The sequence below is a fragment of the Carex rostrata genome, chromosome 32 (genome assembly GCF_964058835.1).
Source record: "Carex rostrata chromosome 32, lpCarRost1.2, whole genome shotgun sequence".
NCBI classification, from domain to species: domain Eukaryota; kingdom Viridiplantae; phylum Streptophyta; class Magnoliopsida; order Poales; family Cyperaceae; genus Carex; species Carex rostrata.
The window spans coordinates 4,822,057-4,846,417 of record NC_135949.1 but is presented as its reverse complement, the minus strand read 5'-3'; the positions used below and the strand labels follow the sequence as shown (position 1 = coordinate 4,846,417).

At 34.7% G+C, this 24,361-nt stretch overlaps 4 protein-coding genes across 6 annotated transcripts in view; 1 reads left to right on the top strand and 3 right to left on the bottom strand.

Moving 5' to 3' along the window:
• Window positions 1-2,844, bottom strand: part of LOC144548130 (uncharacterized) — a 31,884-nt gene extending 29,040 nt beyond the window's left edge. For 2 of the 3 annotated variants that reach the window (XM_078296818.1, XM_078296819.1), the window contains exon 1: window positions 1,406-2,844. In XM_078296818.1, coding sequence (XP_078152944.1) covers window positions 1,408-2,616 — 1,209 coding nt within the window. In that variant the 5' untranslated portion in view covers window positions 2,617-2,844 and the 3' untranslated portion in view covers window positions 1,406-1,407. Of the gene's footprint in view, window positions 1-118; window positions 164-1,405 lie in introns of all 3 variants that reach the window. The other variant, XM_078296820.1, reaches the window with a different exon arrangement.
• A 7,494-nt stretch (window positions 2,845-10,338) lies between these two features.
• LOC144548142 (uncharacterized) lies at window positions 10,339-13,156 on the top strand. Its single transcript, XM_078296844.1, has 3 exons — window positions 10,339-11,266; window positions 12,151-12,321; window positions 12,513-13,156. The coding sequence occupies exons 1-3, from the start codon at window positions 10,673-10,675 to the stop codon at window positions 12,693-12,695; spliced, it is 948 nt and encodes a 315-aa protein (XP_078152970.1). The 5' UTR covers window positions 10,339-10,672; the 3' UTR covers window positions 12,696-13,156.
• A 405-nt stretch (window positions 13,157-13,561) lies between these two features.
• On the bottom strand, window positions 13,562-16,899 carry LOC144548188 (uncharacterized). Its single transcript, XM_078296893.1, has 2 exons — window positions 15,430-16,899; window positions 13,562-13,821 (listed from the first exon to the last, which is right to left on the bottom strand). Exon 1 carries the CDS (start codon window positions 16,662-16,664, stop codon window positions 15,432-15,434), a length of 1,233 nt encoding a protein of 410 aa, XP_078153019.1. The 5' UTR covers window positions 16,665-16,899; the 3' UTR covers window positions 13,562-13,821; window positions 15,430-15,431.
• A 3,320-nt stretch (window positions 16,900-20,219) lies between these two features.
• On the bottom strand, window positions 20,220-23,410 carry LOC144548189 (uncharacterized). The gene is made up of 2 exons (XM_078296894.1): window positions 22,183-23,410; window positions 20,220-20,532 (listed from the first exon to the last, which is right to left on the bottom strand). The coding sequence occupies exon 1, from the start codon at window positions 23,406-23,408 to the stop codon at window positions 22,185-22,187; it is 1,224 nt and encodes a 407-aa protein (XP_078153020.1). The 5' UTR covers window positions 23,409-23,410; the 3' UTR covers window positions 20,220-20,532; window positions 22,183-22,184.
• Window positions 23,411-24,361: the final 951 nt, after the last annotated feature.

Sequence of the window (24,361 nt, the reverse complement as noted above, 5' to 3'; positions counted from 1 at the left end):
AAGAAACACACCTAAATATACGATGCTTAATGATTGCAATTCTAACAGTAACTATCGTGGAAGTGCAAACAACATCAAAATGTCAGACCTTTTTACAAAAAATTACCATATTACCTACCATATTTTTCAGATACTTGGAAGTACCAGACTATTTTCAAAATGCCTGAAAAAGAAAATTGTAATCATATTATATTATTTTCATACTTCCACGTGTGCAAAAATTTCAATTAATATTTTTAAGATAAAAATTTATTGGTCTACAATAGCATTACTAGCCCCTATACTCCATTAAAAATACGATAGATGAAAGTAATTGTAGAAATAATGCCAGAATCGGAAAATAAGATAGAATAGAAATGGAAAAACAAACACCAAGAAATTGGTAACTATCACAGAGAGGAAAATAATTTACTCGTACAGAAACTGGCAATATAATCAATGAAGAATTAAATGCCACCTAGTTGCAACTAATATTATTGAGCAGCCTTTACCATTTCACTGTGACAGAAGGTGAACACCTAGTTTGCAATCCCCAGTAGAAACCATATTATTATTGACTGACACTTCTTACAAATTATACCCAAGTAATACCATATTTCATATAATCACCAATATTCCCGAATGTTGCAGTACAATTTCAGCTTATACTACCCAATAGTTAACACCAAGGTTAAATTAAACAAAATGACTATCTGAATCCACCTTGATTTGATTTAGCTCTATTCAGGCTAAAGGAATTGGTGAAAAAACCACATTAGGAATAAGGGTAAAATGGTCAAAATATAACTGAATGTACCTTTTCAAACAACAATTTCGTATAATCACACCAGATGTAATTTATAAGGACAACCACATACTATGATGTTTTACGGAAAAAAAAGATCAGTTTTGAAATATAAACAATCAAATGTTGAAGAACTTTTGAGTTAGAAAAAACTGATTGAAACTCTACATATTCATGGCAATCAAGTACATTTTTTGAAATCAGAGCTGCTATTGTGCTCCTAATGTTCTACTCAGTCACCAGAACAGCATAATCTGTGTCAGTAGCTATAGTTGTTAATTATATTGTTACTCACTGAGTAACTTGTAAGAAACAAAATACATTCTCACATTGCTATGTAAAAAAACAAAAGCACGCTTTATTTCTATTGACTTGTCTCACTCCCCATCAAACCCAGACCTTAATCAAGCAAATAATTAATTACTCGTCATGAAGTACCTAGTTATTTTCTACCCAATTAATTATTTTGTTTGAGTACATTATGAGGGTAAAGGATAACAGGAGAGAAGATCGATTCCTCTACGCCAATCTTTAGACCAACTGTTTTGTTCTGAAAGATTTGCCTCATAACCTGTACATAACTAAAGCCAAGAGATTTATTATATTTGAAAAAAAAGGTACCTTTAATTTAAGAAACACGCACTGGGAAAAATCCAAACTGGCCTTCCTATGAAGGAGGTAATACAATAATACATCTCTCCATTTGTTTCGGGACCATTATAGTCTAGATACACATCAGAATCACCAGAACCGTCATCAACTCCTGGAAACTCGCTTAATGCAAAATTATCCATGTCATAGTAATAGCCATAGTTTGGTTTTAACCATGAACCTGGATTTGGGATTATACAGGCAGTCAGTTGATTCGTTGAGAAGAACATAGCCCTGCCATCTAAGCTAGATTTCGGGATCCACCTATTGCCCCTAAAATCCCAGCTGAAAACAGTATGAAGGTAACTTAAAAGTAATTCATCTCCGTAACTAAAAAGAAAAGGACTTGGATAGAATTTAGTTGGAACTCCCAATAGTTTGAATCTGAACGTAGGGGTGAACTCAAAAACAGCCAATTGGTAATTATGAAATATAAATTTCTCTGAGAGGAGAGCATAAGCTTTTCGTTCAAAGAAGACCATATCTGTGACCATGACATGGTTACCTAGAGTCCACGACTTCCAGGCTGACTCCCCTTGTTGAAAGAAGTCTATAGTGTTATTATAAAAACTGTAACGAACAAACATGCACCGGGGAGAAGAGGGGTTTTCAGAAAAGATTATGTTTTTGTCACTGAATGGTTTTCGAGTCTTAGGTAGCAATATCGTGTCATTGGTGAAGAAATGAAGCAGCACGATATGGCCATCGCCGTGTGCCACAGCGAGATAGCCGTGGGAGAAGTTGAGGAGGTTAAAGAACCGCCAGGACGAAGAAAACTCCGATTTGTAGAAACGCCGGTGCATGACATCCAAGAAAACCACATCAAAAGACGGCTGGACGCGTTCTTCATCATCCCTAGACATGTCCTCTGTAACTATCCTATTCTGTGCATGCACCACGATCAAAGGGGATTGAGAGGAGAGGGTATGAGCAGAAGGGATAACATTGGAGCGCCAGCTAGTGCAGACCCGACGAAAAGCAAAGAAATCGGCAAGGGAGGTGAGCCGACTCGCGACGGAAACAAGCAAATCGGCGGGAAGAGAAGCCCAGTCCCTTGTTTCGGTTTCTTCGCCATTGGCGAGATGGGGGTTGTCTTGGCAGGAAACGAGCGGAGTAGTTCTTACGGATTGATCCAGAGACAATTGATCAAGTGATAGATACAGGTGTTTGGGTAGTTCCATCTCCGGGACAACGGCGGCCGTTAATTAGGCGATGAACGTAAATCAGGGATTTCTTACATTGTAGGTTATGGCCAGCGTGTGAAGGTGAGAAGAAGAGAGGAGAGAAGAGGCGTTGAGGGAAGGAGGTACAGAAGAAAGCAAGAGAGAGTAAAGTAAGATTGGAGACTGGAGAGATGAGGTGCCGTAAACTTGCCTTGTCGGACTGGTTAAGTAAGACTGAGAAGTGAGAAATTTACAACTATTTGACTCGTGAATTCGCACCACTGAGATATCTCAAACTTGTGTGTACCAACTGGCACCAAGTCCACAGCAGTGCAAGCAACTACAAAGTTTGACCAATTGGAACAAAGTGCTGGTTCTAGGAATAGAGGTGTCAACGGCTACGATTCGGATTGGATGGAGGCATTTTTTATTCATTATGATAATAATTTTTGTTTTTTTTTTTCTTTTATCTCTCTTTTCGAATGCGATACGAGTTGAATAAACGGATAAAAAAAATGTCATTGACATCTTAATATGTATTTTCGATAAAATATTTTTCAAAAAAATAATAATAATAAATATAAGAGGAGGGTTCAAATGCCTCTATCATGTCTCTATTTTTAAAAACTTAAATAACTCAAAATTTAAAACTTAAACGTCAAAATAAAACCGTTAGATGTGATCTATGTTATTTTCTCTAAGTGCCCATAAAAAATTATTATATTTGGATTTTGCTTTTTGATAAGCCTAAATTATATACATATTCGATCTGATTTTTATCATGAAATAACACTAAATATCTTGTATTTTGAATATAAAGTGAATATAATACACCTAGGATCAAGTTACTGCGTTTGCTTGGTTTTAACTTGCAGGAAATGAACAAAAATGAAGAAAGTCAAAGAAAAATGCCCAGAGCGGACACACGGTTTGCGATATGGCTGCAATAAGTACTTAGATGGATTTCTGGACGCGCGCCAATTTTAAAAATGTATAATAAGCTATACATCAAAATCCGTGCGGATGCGCGGATATCGATGCGGACGCACGGATCTCGATGCAGCCGCACTCTGGTCGCACAGGAAAAGTCCGAGCCTAGTGCGGATCTCGATGCAGCCGCAGTGCGGGTGGTGCAGAAGCAGCGCGGATCCCAGTGCGGATGGGTACTGTAGCGGTGCGGACGCACTGTAGCACTAGCGGATGATACTGTAGCAATGCGGATCCCAGTGCGGATGCACTGTAGCAGTCAGCATAACGGGAGCCTGAACTTAAAATAGCCATAACTTTTGACTCGTAACTCCGATTTAGGCTTGCGACCACTTTTTGGAAAGCTAGGAAGAAGATCTACAACATGAGAAACTAAAAAAGGAAATTTGGAGTCAGTTGGACGCACTAAACTCGCAGACAGCCGAAAATACACGTTTTCAACACGGTTTCTATTTTTGGCGCATGATGGACACGTTTTTACAGCAAAACATGGACAAGACATCCTGGGAAACAATCCAATTATAACACCCACTAACTCCACTTCCTAGGCTCTTAATTGGGCATGGTCATTGGCTATAAAAGAGGGTGTTCATTCTCCATTCAAAATCATCTCTTCCCATCCATCATCCATCATCTCTTCCCATTCATTCTCTCTCTACACACTCACAATACGTAGCGATAAATTCTGGAGAAAATGAAAGCTTTCAAGCAAGGAGAAGAAGGGTTTCCTGAGCAAGAAGTCGGCAAGATAGAGGTTTTTGATTTGTTAAATGGTGTATTTACTTCCTTTATTTCATTTCTTCTTACTTTGCCAATTTTTGTAATGGATCTCTCCATGAGGGAGTAGATCCCTCTCTAGGGGTTTAGGTCAATGCATGAACTTGTTTAATTCTATTTTATTCGGTTATTTGTTTTTATTATGATTGTTTTATGGGATTTGATGTTAATTTCTGTGATTTATCATTTGTGTTGATTACATAGTTTAGTACTTGAAATCGCTGTAGTCCCGCTTTGGAATCGGTTTGTTAGGCAAAAGATCCAAAGAAGTTAGGATGAGAGGAGAGTACCAAATTATGAACACAAATATCTTAGGTTTTAGGTTAGAAGCGACCGTACTTTGATACCTATAACCGGAACTATAGAAATTAAAGGTTAAGGTTTGGTGAAGAACGACCGTGAAGTCAAACCCCTACTTAGGACACCTATATTAATTAAGTAATTAGTCAATATAGGCTAACAAGAGCTTAATGGGTCTAGATAATTAGGGTGAAGAACGACCGTGAAGTCCGAAATTATCTAGGCACGTTATTAATTCACGACCGTGACCCTTTTTAACACTTTAGGTTAGAAACCTCACCAAATCATACATGAATTCAAACAAATACCGAATAGATAGAGTTAGCAAGGGATTGTAGACCAAAGACCCCTAGATCTCTAAAACAAATCAATCCCTTTCTTTTACTTTTTACAATTATTGTTTCAAACTCCTTTCTTTCGGGTATTGAACCCAACCTTAGGAATTGTTAGAACAAACCCCCCATTTACTTTTATTGCACTTTACTTTATTTTCTGAAATTTATTACTAAAGTTTAAACTAAGTTTTTATCGTACTCCCTGCGGTTCGACACCTCAAATACTACTTTGATAGAATTGTGCACTTGCAATTTAAGTCAAAAGTGTGTTAAAGGTTTAAAAAGTACATCATTGTACTGAAACTTTGTGCATACGCTTTTGCGCGCATCACTTTTATGTGAATCAATAAGTTAAAAAATCAACATCTAGAAATTATCCACATTAGTATACATTTTTACAAGCTCAATATGACAATCAAAACAAAGTTGAAATGTCATAATGGTTTACACGTGCATAGATTCAAATGATGTAGTTCTTATCCAACGGTTTTATTTTGAATTTTAAGATCTAAATTTTGAGTTATTAAAGTTTTTAAAAATAGAGGCACAAAAAATGGAGACATTTGAACCCTCCTCTAAATACAAATAATTTGTATTATGAAAATTCAATAAAATACAAAATTTTGTTGTATCGTGTATCATATTCATACAAATATATATCTATATATATAATTTTATTTTTAAAAATTATCTTATACAATAACAGGTAAGATAACGAAAAAAAAAAACTTTACCCTTATCCGTATCCGATAAGCTAACGAAAAAAAATCTTACCTTTACCCATATTTTTGGATACGATACGGGTTAACCGGATAAAAAAGTGTCATTGACAATTCTAGATAGATCGAATATGAACTTTTCCTATAGAAAAATTGTCTTGCATCTGTTCTAGTACATTTATTTGGGTTGGGGGCTGGTGTTAGTATTTTGGACGGAATATGTTCATTTTGTTAGTCTTTTGGATAGAATGAGAATATTCCGTTAATATTTTGGACGGAATAAGTATATACCATCAATATTTTGGATGAAAAAAAATATAGAGTATCTTAATTGGAACAAATGATAAAATTGAGTGACTAGAAAGAGGTAAATTAAACCTGAATAATCAATTTGTGACAAATGACAAAATTTAATCTTTTAAGAAGTACGATTGTGCTTACGGGCTTGGAATCACAAAAAAAATAATTACGATTATATTTTGCTTCGAAAAAATAATAAAATTTTTATAAAAAAAAAGTTTGTATTATTAGTTTTTCAAAGAATATTTTACAGTCAAATAAATCTTGAATGTAACTAATAAAAAAAAATATCTTGAATGTAACTAATCTCTATTCTTATATTATATATGCACGTAGTTGTCCTGATTCGCCAACGGCTAAGATTGAAAGATTAATTTTCGTATTGAATATCAGGCCTCCAATCATATAATATGTCTTCTTTTGATTAAATATATCTATTTTATATGTAGAAGTCTAAATTTAATTAAAAACATACTTGCCACACAGACTGTTGCATAGTTTATCACAATTAAAATTAAAAAATATTCATAACAATCTGTTTCCTTATTTTTTCTTACAGCTATATATGATTCATGCAATTAAATTATTTCCATATTTTTTTTTATTTCTTTTATTTAATTTATCCTCTCCCTCTATATTTTTGACAATGAAAATGAGAACAATCATGTATTTCCAAATTTTGTTTAGACATATGATATTTTTGTGAATAGATATATAGCAGGTCTTATATTTATGTTTACATTAAAAAAAATTATTGTGCTAATAGAGATTGCAAAATTTAACAGCAATATTTGGGATTGTGCAGCGTTAAGGTGAGAGAGTTTTTGGAAATGATTGTTTGTTCTTTTTAGTTGACAGTTCAATTTATATGTACGATACATAAACAGGGAAACAATAAAAATATAATTTTGACTGCATAATCAAGACAAAATCTTTTCACATTATCTCAATATATTTGCTCATGGTATCCTTTCTCTGACCTTATGGCTTTCATTTAACGAAACACTCGATGGCTAAAGTGAATTCAAACATGAAACTATTGGAGTCTTTTTTTTTCAGAGTAAGATGAAAATGCTTCATTATTTTTTTTGGTATACTAATTATACTCTATATCCTTATCTTAATTTTTAAAGTCTGAATAGTTAATCCAAATTACTCAATATGATCAAATTGCATATTTAAAAAAAAAATACTAACTTTCAGGTAAGTACAAAACCAATGATTTTTGTACTCATCAAAATAATTAGTAAACAAATTATAAGACCTCAAAGACTATTTTATTATGGAGATCATGTTGAGCAATTTAGACCGGCTATTTAAACTTTGAAAATAAAGATAAGAATGTCAGGCAGGATTGGAGTTCAAGTACATTTGAACTTGGAAAATTATAAAAAAATTATCTCATTATAATTTTTTATGCATTATTTCAAAATATATAAACTATTAATTAAATAAATGGTAAAAAATATTGTATAAATTAATTTTGTCATAAATTGCTAATTAAATTACAATATAAAGAGTGAGGCTATGGTACCCTGTATAGCACAGATTGATTCGTATTAGGGACCAATATTTTTATTTTCAAAATCGTAATAGTCGGTCTCAATCATTTAACATGGTATTTATATGAATATGTACTTGTAAACTAAATTTTACATTTTCAGAATTTTTGAATGGTCCATAATTTTCAAATTAAGTGATTTTTTACCCATCTAAACGAATAGTAAAATCTTCTAAAAAATATAAAATTTACTTTACAAATACACATTTATATGAAGGTCATGTTGAACAGTTCAGATCCACTATTACAATTTAAAATTAAAAAAAATTATTTCATAGGGCGAACCAATATGCACTATGTATAGTCCCATTGCCCCACTCTACTTCTAATAATAAAATTATATAATTATATGTATAAAGAAAACTATAAAAGGTTATCATATAATTTTATATTTATTAATTATTTTGTAAAGTAATGGATACAAAATAGTTCATATATACTCCTACAAGTTAACAATTTTTTTTCTTACTCCCGCTCAATAAGCTAACGGAATAAAACTTACTCATATCCGCTTATCGAATTCGATACAGATTAGATAAATGCTTAAAAGAATATCATTGACACCCCCACTTCATACCCCAGAGGCCTAGACGTCTACATAAGCACAACAGGTGAACTTGAATGAATTACATATGAAAGTTCTAAATATATCAAGGTAATAAATGCTCAGCAAGTCTCATTATCCATAACTTCTATAATTTTACAGATTTGAATAACGTCTTTATTAGTTACTTTTATGACAGAAGGGCATTACGGTCCAAATAAATATCTTTCTTTCACCTCAACGCTGGAAGAGCCAAAATGTTGCTGTTAAAATTTGCACCCCTAACAAATTAAATCATATCTTTTTGATCTGAAGAGAAGATGAAGAATATCTAAAACTTTTGTGTAGAGAAATTTTCATCAATAATATATATAGAGAAAATCTCTTATTTTAATCATTTAATTATATCTTTCTCATTTTTGTTTATTTACTTATTATTTCTCCTCTAAATCATTTAATGACATGTCATGTTTGTAGAAAAAATTAGATATTAAATCGCAACGATACTTGAATAAATTTTTTCATGTTATATTTGATCATTTTCTTTTTATTTGTTGTTGTTTCTTTTGTTGTTATTTATTATTTAGATATTTTTTCATATGTGCCTTTCATTTTCATTTAAATAATTTTTTTCTTAATTAATTTTATGTGAATATCAAACAAAAAAATATCTTTATATTCTATTCAATCTTATAATATATTCTCGTTGCAACGCACTGGCACAATACTAGTAATAGAAGCCTTTGCCATAAATATCTTAAATTTTAGAATTTGAAACCATCACAAAGATTCATTAAATTATAGTTGTGATGGGTATATATCCAAATTTCTCTACATAGAGAAATTTAGATATATACCCATCATAACTTCTTACATATTTGAATAACGTCTTTATTAGTTAACTTTATGAAAGAAGGGCATTACAGTCCAAATAAATATCTTTCTTTTACCTCAACGCTGCAAGAACCAAAATGTTGTTGTTAAAATTTGCACCTCTAACGAATTAAATCATATCTTTTTGATTTGAAGATGAAGAATATCTAAAACTTCTGTGTAGAGAAATTTTTATTGTTAAAATAATTTTCATCAATAATATATATAGAGAAAATCTCTTATTTGAATCATTTAATTATATCTTTCTCATTTTTGTTTATTTACTTATTATTTATCCTCTAAATCATTTAATAATATGTCTTGTTTGTAGAAAAAATTAGATATTAAATCGCAACGATACTTGAATAAATTTTTTCATGTTATATTTGATCCTTTTCTTTTTATTTGTTGTTGTTTCTTTTGTTGTTATTTATTATTTAGATATTTTTTCATATGTGCCTTTCATTTTCATTTAAATAAATTTTTTCTTAATTAATTTTGTGTGAATGTCAAACAAAAAAAATCTCTTTATATTCTATTCAATCTTATAATATATTTCCGTTGCAACGCACGGGCACACTACTAGTAATTTTATAAGAGGAGGGTTCAAATGCCTCCATGTTTTTGTGCCTCCATCTCTCTCCATCATTTTCAAAGTTCAAACAGTCGATCCGAACCGCTCAACCTAACCTCCATACTAAAATATCTTTGGAGACCAAATTTTATATTTTTAGGAATTTTTTTACTATTTTTTTAGATAGGTAAAAAAATACTGTTTTTAGATGGTTCAGATTTACTGATTTTGTACCCATCTAAGAAAATAGTAAAAAAATTCCTAAAAATATAAAATTTGGTCTCCAAACATATTTTAGTATGGAGGTTAGGTTGAGCGGTTCGGATCGACTGTTTGAACTTTGAAAATGATGAAGAGAGATGGAGACAAAGGCATTTGAACCCTCCTCATTTTATAAATATCTTAAATTTTAGAATTGGAAACCATCACAGAGATCCATTAAATTAGGATTCAGATCTGCTGAAATCCAAAAGGGATGAATAGTAAACCTGAAATTTCTGAAATTCCGAATCCAGCCGTTTAACTATTTTGAGATGCGTGCACAGAAAAATCAGCTGTTCCAAGATATGTGCACAGAAAAAGTTGAACGGCTGGATTCGAAATTCCAGTAATTTCAGGGTTACTGTTCATTTCTTTTGGATTTCAGCTGATCCCAATCCATTAAATTATAGAAGGTAATTTCCCCTTTCTAATTGGACCTTTGGAGGAAATATCACCCATTCACCGTTTAAAACCTAAAACCCTTCTTCTCCCCTTCGCCTCCTCCCACTACACAATGGCGGACAGCAATGTCGAAGAGGTCGACCGCGTTTCCCAACTTCCCGAGGCTCTCTTTCTACAGATTCTCTCTTTCCTTCCCACCAAATTTGCTGCGCGTACTTCCCTCCTCGCTCGCCGCTTCCGCCATCTCTGGACCGCCTCCCCTCCTTTGAGCTTGACCGCTCCGACTTCTCCGACGGTCGCCTCTTCAACGACGTAACCTCCCGCTGTCTCCGCCTCCGCGATCCTTTTGCTCCATTACTGAATTTTTGTCTCAAGGCAAAGTGGAGACCTTTTTCGATCAAACGCATCTCAAATTGGCTCAATCGTGCCCATTCGCTAGGTATGCGAGATCTTTCCCTTCATATCCATGGTGAAACCATTGAGTCCCTTTTCCCACTTATCCTATCCTTTGGGTCTCTTCACTCTCTTTTCATCAACAGTGTGGACTCGCACTTCAACTACGACGGAAACGGAGTGCGTGTTCCCCCCTCTTTCCCCCTAACTCAACTCAAGTACCTATGCATTGAAGCAAGAATGTTTGAATCTGGCTTAAAAACTTTAATCATGGAGCAAAGAAATCTGGAATATTTATGCATTGAGTACCTTACCGGAGATGATGTTGATCTGTCTTCGCAGTCAGTGAAGACACTGAAACTAAGCAATACATGGAGAGCTCATAAGACTTATCTATCCTTCTCTAAACTTGAGTTTCTTGACTTGAGCTTCAGCCTGAGCTCGGAACTGAAACTGAAACAATTTCATGGAGATATGCCAGTGTTGAGAAAGGCACTGGTTGAAACTTCTGCACTGTCGGAACAGAATGTTCCAATGTTACGTGACATTTTGAAATCTATTAGAAATGTGTCGGAGTTGACACTTCATATAGGGAAGTCTTATCCAAAGTTTATACCTTCAGCAACCCATTTACCGAAGCTGGTAAATTGTTTCTACACTAGTCTAATTGCTTTTTATGTATTACATTGGATGTATATGCTAGCATATTTGGGTAAAATGATATTGGTAACACACACACTATATCCTCTTAGAAGTTAAGAAGACTGTTCAATAGCAAAACATAGTCTCCTTGCATTTTTAGTTACGAAGTTAAAATAGAATCTGAATCAGTTTATTTACTGAAGCTTATTGCATTTTATCATTGATTTATCTCTCTTAATTGATTTGGATTTGACAAGGTCTGTATCGAACCTTATGTCACTAAAATTGCGTTCTTGGTGCTAAATCCTTGTAAAGTAACTGCTCAATGGGTTGTGACTTGTGAATAATTTAAAGGTTATAATGAGATATCTGACTACACAACCTATGGCATAGATGAATTAGTTCACTTAAATTGCCAAAAAAATCTAGAATTAAATAAAGCACTTGATGCTGTGTCACTTTCTGCGGGCTTCTTTGAAGCAAAATTTGGAGGAATGGGTATTTTTTTACTTCATGGAATAACATCACTTGACTTCCAACTTCATAACCAACACTTGAGTAGGCCGCTACACCTAAACCCTAAATTTAATATGCAGTTGGTTGGGCACCATGTTTACACAGATAGTTCCATAGTATACGTGTGCATTACTTGGATGGTTTTCTGGCAGCTAAGCATGTGCATCTTTATCTGAAACCCACAATATAGCAAGTAAATTGTTGATTTAGCATTGAGAAACAATGTTTGTTGTGCTATATTCCTCTCAAATCTAATTATTTTTTTTTGTTTTTATCTTAATTTGATCTTTATGGTTTCTGTTAGCTTAAATTATTGCATATGTAGATTTGTTTTTTTTTTGGTCTAACTGGAACTGATATTTTTATAGACTAGCTTTGATCTATTTCACCCGTTGGTGGAACCAGGAAGACATATGCCGGTTTTTCCCAATTTGAGAAGTCTAAAACTCTCAATGTGCTGCTACGAAAATGCCTTACAAGACCTAATTTGTGTGCTTCAACATTCTCCTTATATTGATTCTCTACATCTAATTCATGTGGTAATATTACATATACTTCTTTCAATCAGCTAACTTTCTCTTTTGTTGTGTGTTTTCTGTATTTAGAAGTAATGCCACCACTTTTTTGCCCACTCCCAATCGAAAGGAAAAAAAGAACACGGGTACTATTGGCATTTCTTGCACAGTAAATTGGTCAGAAAATAACACAACTATGTTATATTTCAAAATAGGAGGGACCTGATGACCGTCAGAAGTATCAGTGGGCACCGGAAGTTTGGCATTCTAAACTCCCACTGAACTCTGAAGGCAATAGAAAGTATGCACATTTTTCAAACCTTCAAACAGGTGATAAGAAAAATGAAGTTATCAAGTTGCTGTCCGGTGAAAATTCATCCAAGAGGCGGAAAATATGATATCCCTGGTCATTTCATCCGGAAGAGTAGTACATTTTGATGTAATTCACTCGTCTTTGTTTTTTTTTGTTTTTTTTTTTATGGGTTTGATTTTGCTCTATGGATCACTTGCGGGTTGAGGATAAAATGGTCTTTGATGCAGTTGAGGGTAAAATGGTCATTTTGTATTTTGTTTATTAGTATCAGTGTGTTTTCAATTAATTAATTAAGTAACGGATATATAAAAATTTCACTTTATATTATGTCTATATTATGGGTGTGTTTGATGCACTAGAAGCTCCATGGATGAGCCTTATTATTCAGTAGGAAGCAATTGAGTGGAAAGTAAAAATTAGTATAAATTGTGCTAAATAGACTACCCGGGATCGTGTAAATTTTTATTTTGTTTGTTGCTCAATTGTGTAATTATATTCAGTAGGAAGCAACAAAGCATATTAGTTGCTATATGCTGGAATAAACCATATAACCTCATGTATAAGAACTTGGACAAATAACATACAATAAGAATGAATTTTTCAGTGTTGACTTGTATTAAGGGTATTATCATATCTTTTTGGTTGGATACCAATAGTTTACTGAGCAATAAATTATAAATTTTACTTTATTTCATACTTTTGTTTATAATATTTTGGCCAACTATATTCAACCATAAAAACCAAATACAAAACCACTGCTGTGTCTACACTGCCAGAGAAGATAACAAGATGGCCTACCAACTGGATAATCGGGCGCGAATTGATCAATTTGCAAACTCTGGCTATACCTTTCCAACTTTCCCAGACATGGCAATTTAGGGGACTTTAAGGGTAGTAATTGTGTATAGGACTCCACTAATAAATATATAGAATAAAATGGGAGACCTGATGTACTTCTACCTTGTAATTGCAATCACCTACGGACAATTTTAACCACAAAAAAAAAAAAAAAAATACAAAACCACAGTACGGAACATGCCCTTAATAGTTAACATACTATATATATATACTATACATAGGCTTTGGGATGGCAGTAGAACCTAACAGCAATTCCAGGTCGTTTACTCAATTTCCATTGATAATTCTTCCATTCTCTGTTAGTTTTTAAATCTCTCTGGAAGTTTCTTTCTTATAGCACCACCAATCTTCAACTGACAAAGTAAACAATTAATCAGTCAGAAATTCAAGAATAAATTTTATTTTAGGACCAAAATGCAAATCAGGATGCCAGAAAGTATTTCAACCTAATTTTTGGTATGATGTTGGTCAATACTGGTTCAATATGTTGCAATTCTCATATTGAACCTTAAAACCAAGATTATACTTGAACCTTCAAAACGAGATATGACAAAGAAACACACCTAAATATACGATGCTTAATGATTGCAATTCTAACAGTAATTTTTGTGGAAGTGCAAACAACATCGAAATGTCAGACTTTTTACAAAAACCTACCATATTTTTGAGATACTTGCAAGTACCAGACTATTTTCAAAATGCCTGAAAAAGACAATTGTAATCATATAATATTATTTTCATACTTCCACATGTGCAAAAACATCAATTAATATTTTTAAGATAAAAATTTATTGGTCTACATAGCATTACTAGCCCCCAGACTCCATTAAAAATACGATAATGAAGGAATTTTAGAAATAGTGCCAGAATCAGAAAAAAAAGATAGAATAGAAATAGAAAAACAAATACCAAGAAATTGGTAACTATCACAGAGGAAATAATTTACTTGTACAGAAATTGGCAATACAATCAATAAAGAATTAAAATGCCACCTAATTACAACTAATATTATTGAGCAGCCTTTACCATTTCACTGTGACAGAAGGTGAAACCCTAGTTTGCATTGCCCAGTAGAAACCATATTACCGTTACTAACACTTCTTACAAATTATACCCTAGTAATACCACATTTGCATATAGTCATCAATATTCCAATGTTGCAGTACAATTTCAAGCTAACAATTCCGGCTTATATGCAAATACTACCCAATAGTAAACACCAAGGTTAAATTAAACAAAATAATTATGTTAATCCAACTTGTTGATTTCAGCTCTATTCAGGCAAAAGAAATTGGTGAAAAAAAAAACATTAGGAACAAGGGTAAAATGCTCAAAATATAACTGAATGTACCTTTTGAAACAACAATTATAGTATAATCACACCAGACATAATTTGCAAGGACAACCACATGCTATGATGTTTTATGGAAAAAAAAAATATCAATTTTGAAATAAAAACAATCATATGTTGAAGAACTTCGGGTTAGAAAAAACTGATTGAAACTATACATATTCATTCCAAAAAAGTACATTTTTAGAATTCAGAACAGCTATTGTGCTCCTAATGTTCTACTCAGTCACCAGAACAGCGTAATCTGTGTCAGTAGCTATAGTTGTTAATTATATTATTACTCACTGAGTCACTTGCAAGAACAAAATACATTCTCACATGGCTATGTAAAAATACAAGAGCACGATTTATTTCTATTGACTTGTCTCACTCCCCATCAAACCCAGATCTTAATCAAGAAAATAATTAATTACTCGTCATCAAGTACCTAGTTATTTTCTACCCAATTAATTATTTTGTTTGAGTACATTATCAGGGTAAAGGATAACAAAAGAGAAGATTGATTCCTCTATGCCAATATTTAGACCAACTGTTTTGTTCTGAAAGATTTGCCTCATAACCTGTACATAACTAAAGCCAAGAGATTTATTATATTTGAAAAAAAAAATACCTTTAATTTGAGAAAGAAGCACTGGGAAAAATCCAAACTGGCCTTCCTACGAAGTTGGTACCACAATAATACATCTCTCCATTTGTTTCGGGACCATTATAGTATGGATACACTTCAGAACCACCAGAACCATCATCAACTCCTGGAAACTCGCTTATTGCCCAAAAATCCATGTCATAGCAATAACCATAGTTTGGTTTTAACCATGAACCTGGATTTGGGATTATACAGGCAGTCAGTTGATTCGTTGAGAAGAACATAGCCCTGCCATCTAAGCTAGATTTCGGGATCCACCTATTGCCCCTAAAATCCCAGCTGAAAACAGTATGAAGGTAACTTAAAAGTAATTCATCTCCGTAACTAAAAAGAAAAGGACTTGGATCGAATTTAGTTGGAACTCCCAATAGTTTGAATCTGAACGTAGGGGTGAACTCAAAAACAGCCAATTGGTAATTATGAAATATAAATTTCTCTGAGAGGAGAGCATAAGCTTTTCGTTCAAAGAAGACCATATCTGTGACCATGACATGGTTACCTAGAGTCCACGACTTCCAGGCTGACTCCCCTTGTTGAAAGAAGTCTATAGTGTTATTATAAAAACTGTAACGAACAAACATGCACCGGGGAGAAGAGGGGTTTTCAGAAAAGATTATGTTTTTGTCACTGAATGGTTTTCGAGTCTTAGGTAGCAATATCGTGTCATTGGTGAAGAAATGAAGCAGCACGATATGGCCATCGCCGTGTGCCACAGCGAGATAGCCGTGGGAGAAGTTGAGGAGGTTAAAGTACCGCCAGGACGAAGAAAACTCCGATTTGTAGAAACGCCGGTGCATGACATCCAAGAAAACCACATCAAAAGATGGCCAGTCAAGGTATTCTACATCCGTCTTTGACATGTCATCTGGAACTTCATCCTCGTCATAGCACGATAACCTATTCTGTGCATGCAACATGATCAAAGGGGATTGAGAGGAGAGGGTATGGGCAGAAGGGATAACATTGGAGCGCCAGCTAGTGCAGACCCGACGAAGAGCAAAGAAATCGGCAAGGGAGGTGAGCCGACTTGCGACGGAAACAAGCAAATCGGCAGGAAGAGAAGCCCAGTCCCTTGTTTCGGTCTCTTCGCCATTGGCGAGGTGGGAATTGTCTGGGCCAGAAATGAGTTGAGTAGTGCTTATGGATTGATCCAGAGACAATTGATCTAGAGATACATACAGGTGTTTGGATAGTTCCATCTCCGACAACGGCGACCGTTAATTAGGCGATCAACATAAATCAGGGATTTCTTACATTGTAGGTTATGACCAGCGGGTGAAGGTGAGAAGTAGAGTAGAGAAGAGGCGTTGAGGGAAGGAGGTACAGAAGAAAGCAAGAGAGAGTAAAGTAAGACTGGAGACTGGAGAGATGAGGTGCCGGAAACTCTTGTCGGACTGGTTGAGTTGTCTGAGAAGTGAGAAGTGAGAAGTGAGAGGCTGAGAGCTTTGGTGCCGGAAATTATTTGTTTTTGAAAAAAAAGAAAAACTTGACAACTACTTGGCTGGTGAATTCGTATCCTCTGAGATACCTCAAACTTTGAGTGTTTTTTGAGGAAATTTTCAACTGTTCAGATACGTTCTGCACAAATCTTAAGGCACTATTAATACTATCCCCGAATACACGTCGGTCACATAAAAGTTCAGTTATCTCAGAGGATACGCATGGTTGAGTTAATTCAGACTGGACCATAATTTAAAATCCTTTGAGCGGGCCCATAAATACCTCTCATTTGTTGGGCTAGTAAATTCAGTCAGAACAAAAAGGCATGCATCGGTACTCGGCAGTCGAGGAAAAATGTGTACCAACTGGCACCAAGCCCACAGCAGTACCAGCAACTACAAAGTTTGACCAATTGGCACAAAGTGCTGGTTCTGGATCGATCAATTATTGAACTTGTTGGAAAGAAAAATTGTCTTGCATCTGTTCTAGTGTATTTATTACAGGGGAAAAGTTTTATTAAATAATTCTTATCAAATGTGAATATTTATTTATGTTATCTAATAAGAGGCAATATTGCTAGTAATATACGTTAATTTGTATACAGTACATGCTTGACAGAAATGAATTGGTGCCGAAATCCTGCTTAAGATTTTTTTTTTTTTGTAAAACTACTCTCAACACAAAGTTAACGATTGTTTTGTGTTGGGAACGGTACGCGAAAGCATTCAAGGAGTAATTTTTCGTCGAACACTTTGTGGGCATACACTAATATCCGATCAAACAGAAAAATATGAAAGTTAAACAAGAAACCAACACAATTAAGCAATCAATTACAGAAAATAAAAAAGAAATACAAGATTTTACGTGAAAACTCTTTCGAGAAAAAACTACGGAAGCACAAGACGCAACTTCACTATATCAAGAAATATTTACAAATACAAGGAGATAACAAGCTGATAACACTCTTACAATCTCACACACTATAATCTATAAGATTCTCAAGTGTATCAGTGAATTGGTAGAAAGAAAGCAAATCCTAAAGAGAGCTGACTTAGAGAAGAAGGAAGAAGGAGGCTGCCGCTTAGTCTTTTTCCCTCTATCTCCTTAACTCTACTCAATTTCCTTTTGGAAATTAAGTTTTGCCAGACATAATGGGCCGAAGCCCATAATTCATTTTTGGCTTGTAATAATCTCTCATTTGAAGACAAAACTCTCACTTGATCTCACAAGCACCGCACTGCGCTCTAACATTTGAGTTACTCAACCAACCTGAATCGCCTCCTTATCTGGAGGCACTACCTTCGTGAACATGTCGGCAATCTTCTCAATCGTATGAACCCTCTCTACGATTAATTGCCAACAATCAAACACATTATCACAAATCAAGTGGTATCGCATATCTATGTGCTTCATCTTTGAGTGATACATTGCATTCTTCTCAAGGTGTACAGTGCTTTGATAATTATAATGCACAACATTCTCATTTTACTTCAATTTAAAGTGTCCAAGCAAACCCTTCAACCAAATAATCTCTTTGGTCGTTTTGGTCAATGCAACGTATTTCACCTCGGTTGAAGACAAGACAACAATGTCTTGCACACAAGACATCCAACTAACGGCTCCACCACCGATAATACAAATATAACGCGTTATAGATTTCCTTGTCTCTTCACAACCCCATAATTAACATCAACATACCCTTTATCATTCTCCAACACATACACTCATCTATTTTTCAATGTTTTCTTTATCTTTGGAACTTCCACCAACTCCCAAGTCTCATTGAGATGCAACAAGTTTATTTCATCTTTCATTGTCCCTAGCCACTTGGCTTTATCCGGACAATCAATAGTCTCATGAAATAACTCGAGTTCACCCACATTCACAAATAAAGCATAACATAGAGAAAGGGAATACATTTGTGTAAGTTGAGAAATTCAAGTTGATCTCCTCAACTCTTGTACCAGAGTATTAGTGAGCTCATTTTCGCTTGCACCTTCATTCTCATGCATTTTTACCAGCTCACTCTAATCCTCATGGTCATCACCACCATCTTAGGTGCAACACTTGCATCAACATGCTCCTCCACATGTCGATCTTATTAAGAATTTTGTTAAGAATTTTGGAAGGAGTGCATTTTGTTCTATATTTTGAAAAAGAATGACACTTTGTAAAATTTTCCATTTTATTGTCTTTTATATTAAAACTCACTCTAAATTTATAAAATACCTATTTTACCCTTTGTTAAAAGTATAAAACGCTCCATCAAACTCAAATTTGAATATGAAGGGTTTCTCTACCATCCAATCCACGCGCATCGCAATAAGATTATTGAGTGTTTCACTTTAAGATTCGTGCTAATCTAGCACGCACGAATCTCAAAGTAATTTTGATCCGCATGCACCGCAGTAATATCTGTGCACGTTGCTTCAATATTTGTGTGTGTTCGCTTCAAGATTTGGGTTGATCTAGCGCACATGGATCTTAAAGCAATTCAGATGGTAGAGGAACCTTCAGATTCAAATTGGAGTCAGATGGGTATTTTATGCTTTTTAATAAAATGGTAAAATAGGTATTTTATAAATTTAGAATGTGTTTTAATATAAGAGATAATAAAATGGGTAAATATGTGAGTTTTTGAAGTTTAGAGGGGAAATATGTAATTTCAAATTTTAAAGGGGAAAATAAGTAATTTTGATATTTTGAGGGGTATACATGAAATTCCCCCTTATTATTTTTTCTTGTGTATGAAAAGTATGATTAAAGTATTATAATCGCTCATTATTTAATTTTCAAAATATTTTTTATCATTAGGGAGACTATTAGTTTAATTTGTTGTCGTGTGATAAATAACCAGTTACTAAAATGAAAATAGTAAAATTATGAAATACTATGTCTAGTACAATTCGCTAAGACAAATATTTTGAAATTTTGCAAGATTGCTGATGAATTTGGGAGGTTTATTTATTAAAGAGAAATTTATATATATCCCCATCAAAACTAGAAGATTGAGATATTTATGCATGAAAAATTTCAAATTAGCTATTTTTTCATATATCCTCTTCCACTAGTGTGGTTACTATTAGTGATTGATTTCAGTGTTATTAGATATATTAGATATATTAGTTTGATTCATTTTCTAATATGTTACTATGTTTTGTAGATGTCCGATACTAGTTGGTAGATATTCCACTAATTTGATATACTTGGATATTCAGTGCTATGTACCATTTTGTATGAACTATTTTGTTTTGTAATGAAACAATTGATAATTCACTTTGCCAAAAAAAACACTGAAATCAACCATGCAAAAATTGAGTTAGAACCACACTTTTTCTTAGAATTTTCTGATTTCAATGTAGAAGCTGTAACTTTGGGCAATCACAAGAAAATATCACATTTCGTGAGAACCATAAAAACCAAATACAAAACCACAGTAAGGAACATGCCCTTAACAGTTAACAGGCTATATATATATACTATACATAAGGCTTTGGGATGGCAGTAGAACCTAACAGCAATTCCAGGTCGTTTAATCAATTACCATGGATAATTCTTCCATTCTCTGTTAGTTTTTAAATCTCTCTGGAAGTGGGGATTCTTTCTTATAGCACCACCAATCTTCAACTGACAAAGTAAACAATTAATCAGTCAGAAATTCAAGAATAAATTTTATTTTAGGACCTAAATGCAAATTACAATGCCAGAAAGTATTTCAACCTAATTTTTGGCATGATGTTGGTCAATACTGGTTCAATATGTTGCAATTCTCATACTGAACCTTAAAACCGAGATTATACTTAAACCTTCAAAACGAGATATGACAAAGAAACACACCTAAATAGATGATGCTTAATGATTGCAATTCTAACAGTAACTATTGTGGAAGTGCAAACAACATCAAAATGTCAGACTTTTTTACAAAAAATTACCATATTACCTACCATATTTTTCAGATACTTGCAAGTAACAGACTATTTTAAAAATGCCTGAAAAAGACAATTGTAATCATATTATATTATTTTCTGATTTCCACATGTGCAAAAACTTCAATTAATATTTTTAAGACAAAAATTTATTGGTTGACAGTAGCATTACTAGCCCCTGACTCCATAAATACGATGGATGAAGCAATTGCAGAAATAACGCCAGAATCAAAAAAATAAGATAGAATAGAAGTAGAAAAACAAATACCAAGAAATTGGTAACTATCACAGAGGAAAATAATTTACTTGTACAGAAACTGGCAATAGAATCAATGAAGAATTAAATGCCACCTAGTTGCAACTAATATTATTGAGCAGCCTTTACCATTTCACTGTGACAGAAGGTGAACACCTAGTTTGCAATGCCCAGTAAAAACCATATTATTATTGACTAACACTTCTTACAAATTATACCCAAGTAATATCATATTTCATATAATCACCAATATTCCTGAATGTTGCAGTACAATTTCCAGCTAACAATTTCAGCTTATACTACCCAATAGTTAACACCAAGGTTAAATTAAACAAAATATGACTATGTGAATCCAACTTGATTTGATTTCAGCTCTATTCAGGCTAAAGAAATTGGGGAAAAAACCACATCAGGAACAAGGGTAAAATGGTCAAAATATAACTGAATGTAACCTTTCAAACAACAATTATCGTATAATCACACTAGACATAATTTGCAAGGACAACCACATAAAATGATGTTTAAGGAAAAAAAAAATATCAGTTTTGAAATATAAACAATCATATGTTGAAGAACTTTGAGTTAGAAAAAACTGATTGAAACTACATATTCATGCCAATCAAGTACATTTTTAGAAATCAGAACTGCTATTGTGCTCCTAATGTTCTACTCAGTCACCAGAACAGTGTAAGCTGTGTCAGTAGCTATAGTTATTAATTATATTGTTACTCACTGAGTCACTGGTAAGAACAAAATACATTCTCATGTAGCACAGTAACAGGAGACAGTATATCTTGTTGCTATGTAAAAAAACAAGAGCACAATTAATTTCTATTGAATTGACTCGCTCCCCATCAAATCCGGATCTTAATTTACACCAACAAATAACTAATTACTTATCATCAAGTACCTAGTTATTTTCCATCCAATTGATTATTTTGTTTGAGTACATTATGAGGGCAAAGGATAACGAAAGAGAAGATAGATTCCTCTATGCAACTCTTTAGACCAACTGTTTTGTTCTGATGGATTTGCCTGATAACCTGTACATCACTAAAGCCAAGAGATATTTTTTATATTTGCAAAAAAGAGTACCTTTAATTTGAGAAGCACACACTGGGAAAAATCCAAACTGGCCTTCCTACGAACCAGGTACTACAAGAATACCTCCCTCTATCTGTTTCGGGAGCATAATACTCTACGTAATACTTTGCATACTCTTCAGAACCACCAGAACCATCATCAACTGCTGGAAACTCATTTAAGTAGCAAGTATTCATGTCATAGCAATAGCCATAGTTTGGTTTTAACCATGAACCTGGATTTGGGATTATAAAGGCAGTCAGTTGATTCATTGAGAAAAACATAGCCCTACCATCTAAGCTAGATTTCGGGATCCACCTATTGCCCCTAAAATCCCAGCTGAAAACAGTATGAAGGTAACTTAAAAGTAATTCATCTCCGTAACTAAAAAGAAGAGGATTTGGACCAAATTTAGATCGAACTCCCAATAATTTGAATCTGAACCTAGGGGTGAACTCAAAAACAGCCAATTGGTAATAATGAAATATGAATTTCTTAGAGAGGAGAGCATAAGCTTTTCGTTCAAAGAAGACCATATCCATGACCATGACATGGTTACCTAGACTCCAAGACTTCCAGGCTGACTCCCCTTGTTGAAAGAAGTCTACAGTGTTATTATAAAAACTGTAACGAACAAACATGCACCGGGGAGAAGAGGGGTTTTCAGAAAAGATTATGTTTTTGTCACTGAATTGTTTTGGAGTCTTAGGCAACCATATTCTGTCATTGGTGAAGAAATGACACAGCAGGATATGGCCATCGCTGTCTGCCACAGCGAGATAGCCGTGGGTGAAGTTGAGGAGGTTAAAGGACCGCCAGGCTGAGGAAGACTCCGATTTGTAGAATCGCCTCTGCATGACATCCAAGAAAACCACATCAAAAGACGTCCGGTCGAGGTATTCCACATCCGTCTCAGACATGTCATCTGGAACTTCATCATCGTGATAGTGCAGTAACCTATTTTGTACATGCAACATGATCAAAGGGGATTGAGAGGAGAGGGTATGGGCAGAAAGGATAACATTGGAGCGCCAGCTAGTGCAGACCCGACGGAAAGCAAAGAAATCGGCAAGGGAGGTGAGCCGACTCGCGACTGAAACAAGCAAATCGGCGGGAAGAGAAGCCCAGTCCCTTGTTTCCGTTGCTTCGCCATTAGAGGAAATGAGTTGAGTAGTGCTTACGGATTGATCCAGAGACAATTGATCAAGAGATACATACAGGTGTTTGGGTAGTTCCATCACCGGGACAACGGCGACCGTTGATTAATTAGGCAATGAACGTAAATCAGGGATTTCTTAGTATGGCCTGCGGGTGAAGGTGAGAAGAAAAGAGGAGAGAGGAGGCGGTGAGGGAAGGAAGTACAGAAGAAAGCAAGAGAGAGTAAAGTAATACTGGAGACTGGAGAGGTGAGGTGCCGGAAACCTGCCTTGTCGGAGAGGTGAATTCGCATCCTCTGTGAGATCTCAAATTTTGAGTGTTTTTCAGGAAAAGCTAAACTGTTTAAATATGTTCTGCACGAATCTCAAAGCATAATTAATACTGCTCCTGCGCTATCCCCGAATAGACACCGTACACGTCGGTCACGCAAGAATTGAGGTATCTCAGAGGATACGCACTCTTGCTGGTTGAGTTAATTCAGACTGGGCCAGAATTTAAAATCCCTTGAGCGGGCCCATAAATACCTCTCATTTGTTGGGCTAGTAAATTCAGTCAGAACAGGAGGCATGCATCGGTCCTCGGTAGTAAGGAAAAATGTGTACCAACTACCAACTGGCACCAAGTCCACAGCAGTACAAGCAACTACACAGTTTGACCAATTGGAACAAAGTGCTGGTTCTAGGATTAGGGGTGTCAACGGGTAAGATACGGATTGGGTGGAGATATTTTCATAGCTGTACTCGTTATAATTAGTGGTTTGCTAACGGGTTACCCGTGACCCGTTCCGGGTAACCCGTTAGGGGTAACGGGTAGGGCGGGTAGACGGGTACGGGTACAACCCGCAACGGGTAGACGGGTAGTTTTCCCAAAACCACTACCCTACCCGTTTATTACCCGTACCCGTTGCGGGTTGACGGGTACGGGTATCCCGGGTACGGGTCCGGTCCGCCCGGTTTTTTTTTTTTTTTTTTCTGTTTTTCCCTTTTTTTTTCTGATTTTTTCAAAAAAATTCAAATTTTTTTGAAGTGAAACG

Excerpts from the sequence above, each read along its gene's own strand:
- LOC144548142 (XM_078296844.1), top strand. The coding sequence starts at position 10,673 with ATGCGAGATCTTTCCCTTCATATCCATGGTGAAACCATTGAGTCCCTT. Across the intron at positions 11,267-12,150 it reads CAACCCATTTACCGAAGCTG|ACTAGCTTTGATCTATTTCA; the intron begins GTAAATTGTTTC and ends ATATTTTTATAG. Across the intron at positions 12,322-12,512 it reads CTCTACATCTAATTCATGTG|GAGGGACCTGATGACCGTCA; the intron begins GTAATATTACAT and ends ATTTCAAAATAG.
- LOC144548188 (XM_078296893.1), bottom strand. The coding sequence starts at position 16,664 with ATGGAACTATCCAAACACCTGTATGTATCTCTAGATCAATTGTCTCTG.
- LOC144548189 (XM_078296894.1), bottom strand. The coding sequence starts at position 23,408 with ATGGAACTACCCAAACACCTGTATGTATCTCTTGATCAATTGTCTCTG.